General features: G+C 35.6%; 1 protein-coding gene across 1 annotated transcript in view; it reads right to left on the bottom strand.

Moving 5' to 3' along the window:
• The window catches only part of prep (prolyl endopeptidase), a 15746-nt gene that overhangs the window by 9385 nt on the left and 3764 nt on the right, over positions 1 to 2597 (bottom strand). The window contains exons 5-7 of the mRNA XM_014009976.1: positions 1720 to 1929; positions 1444 to 1565; positions 1264 to 1369 (exon numbers count right to left, since the gene is read on the bottom strand). Of these exons, the coding sequence (XP_013865430.1) occupies positions 1264 to 1369; positions 1444 to 1565; positions 1720 to 1929 (438 nt within the window). The remainder of the gene's footprint in view (positions 1 to 1263; positions 1370 to 1443; positions 1566 to 1719; positions 1930 to 2597) is intronic.

A 2597-nucleotide genomic window follows, 5' to 3' on the forward strand; every position in this document is an offset into this window, starting at 1 on the left:
GTTAAAATATGTATTAGGTGCTTCTGTTTTTTAATTCAGGAGATTATAAAAAATCATTTTATGGGAAGACCCTCTTGATTCAAGAGAAAACTCTGGTTTTTGGAAAAATGGCTGCTTATTAATTAATTGTTAATCAATCGATAAGATCAATCAACTTCAGATTAATTCATTATCAATAATTTACATCCTTAAGGAGTTAACTTAATTTATATCTACCGGTACTCATATTCATGTAATTAAGCGTTTTAATGATTTGGCCGATTAATCGAAAAAATAATGAACAGATTAATCGATTATTAAAATAATCGTTAGTCGCAGCCCTATTCAGTTGTACTATTTTTATGAAATTAGTTATAAACTATATACAGTATTTTTCTTGTTTACGTGAATATAGTCTTTTCTTTTTATTTGTCCTGATGGGTAAAAATAATAAATAATAAAATTCACAATATATTTTTCAGTTTTATAATGTCACCTCCACTGGCCGTGAAGGCTCCCGAAAAGGCCTTGAAAAGGCCCACAGACCACCAGTTGATAATCACAGTTGTAGCTTATTTTGCAGCTCTGGAGACATTTTATTACTGCGTCAGTAGCAGAAATGGATCTTTTGATTGTAAAGGTTTCAGACCTCTGGTCTAGAACAACAAACTATWTAGATACACATTATACTGTTTCGTATTTCTTTAAAAATCCAACTTTTATCATTTTTTTAAATGTGCACAGTGATCCTGCATTTTTTACATCACTGCCCAAATTATTCCATAGTCTTATTCCTTGAATTAAAGTACACCGTTCCTTCAAACTAGTTCTGAATTTGGGTTTTACAAATATCTCTGTCCCTTTAAGGTTATAACAACTGTTTCTCTTAACTAAATTTACTTGGATGTTTAAATGTAATGTGTTTTTGTGGGCCTTATACATAACCAGTTATATTATATATTATAATCAACCAAATCAAAGAACTTCAATATTTTCAATTTACAGGATAAAGAATTTGATGGGTGACGACAATATTTTCCAGTAATAATTCTCACAGCTCTTTTCTGTAATAAAAACCATGATTTGTAATTTTCCGACACGCTTCCCCCAGACTTCAAAACAATAAACCAGGTGTGGACCTATTATTGCATTATACAACATACACAATACTTTAACATTAAATCACTCACTTACTTTATACAGAACAGCAATAGATTTGGCCATCTTTGTTCTTAAATCATCAATGTGAGGTCTCCATCATTAATAAGTGAAAACATTACAAACCTGTAATTCCCTGAGTTGTCGTCTCCAGGTCACAGTACCACAGTCTGTTGACAGGATCACAACCCTCTCTGATCAGCAGCAGCACATAGCGCCCATCATCTGATACCTGCAGGTAATCTGTAATCACTAACGCGTACGTTCAAACCTAAACCAAGAAAAAGAGAGTAAACGGAGGCGCACCTCGGCCCCACACATCCATTTGGGATGGTCRGGAAACTCGGCGCACAGGACGTCCTCGGACTGCGGCGTTCCCAAAACATGAAAGTACAGCTTCTGGTGCAGGTTAGTGGACGTCTCAGTGCCTGAATGTTACGACACATTACACTACACTGTTTAACATTCATCAGGCTATACAAAAAGTTAAACAAAACATATAAATAGAAACATTACTGTTTTTGTTAAAAGTTTTTAACAACCATCAAAAACATTTGAATTCACACGTGCGCCTGATCTCACCGTCACTTTTGCCCTCTTGCTCGGGGTAAGAATTGTAGAAAAGACCCTTCCCGTCGTGAGTCCAGGACATGCAGCTAAATTTGACTCGCTCCAGGTGGTCCTCAAGGGGCACGGCACCCTCAACCCGCAGGAAGTGGATCTCCACCCAGTCAGACCCGCTGGCACTGGTGCCGTATGCAAGGTATTCCCCGTCCTCAGAAAACGCATATCCTTAGTGCCATCAGAGGGATAAATAAATAAATAAATAAATAAATAAATAAATAAACAAACAAGATAGATTAAATAATCGTAGCTTTTTATTTAGTGAAACAAAAAAAAGAGTGAAGCAGTTTTAATCATATGAAGCAATCTTTGTGTTTAAGTGTCTTTTGAAGAGGCAGTACAGGAAGATTCGTAGCATTCAGCGGATAAAATAAGTATTGAACAYGTCACCATTTTTCTCAGTAAATATATTACTAGAGGTGCTAATGACATGAAATTTTCACCAGATGTTGGTAACAACCCAAGTGATCCATACATACAAAGAAATCAAACCATAAATTTCCAGTTAAAGTTAAAGTTCCTTTTGTGTATCCACTTACTGTTAGTATGGGTGATTTTCATGAGTAGTTCATATCACTTGATTTTATTGTCATTCATAACCAGTATTAATCCTTTGCACAAACTATTTGGTAATTCTTGTGTTTTATTTTTTGAGATCTATTGGAGTCATACAAGCACTCCAATAGTTAGCTAGTACTATAGTTAGATAAAAACCATAAATCATGTGATGGAGGGTCCAGAGCTACAGAAACAGATTCAGACAGGCGGGGACTACGGGACGCACACTGTCTCCACATATATATATATACACACACACACACACACACACACACACA

The sequence above is a fragment of the Austrofundulus limnaeus genome, unplaced genomic scaffold, assembly GCF_001266775.1.
Source record: "Austrofundulus limnaeus strain Quisiro unplaced genomic scaffold, Austrofundulus_limnaeus-1.0 Scaffold64, whole genome shotgun sequence".
NCBI classification, from domain to species: Eukaryota; Metazoa; Chordata; class Actinopteri; order Cyprinodontiformes; family Rivulidae; genus Austrofundulus; species Austrofundulus limnaeus.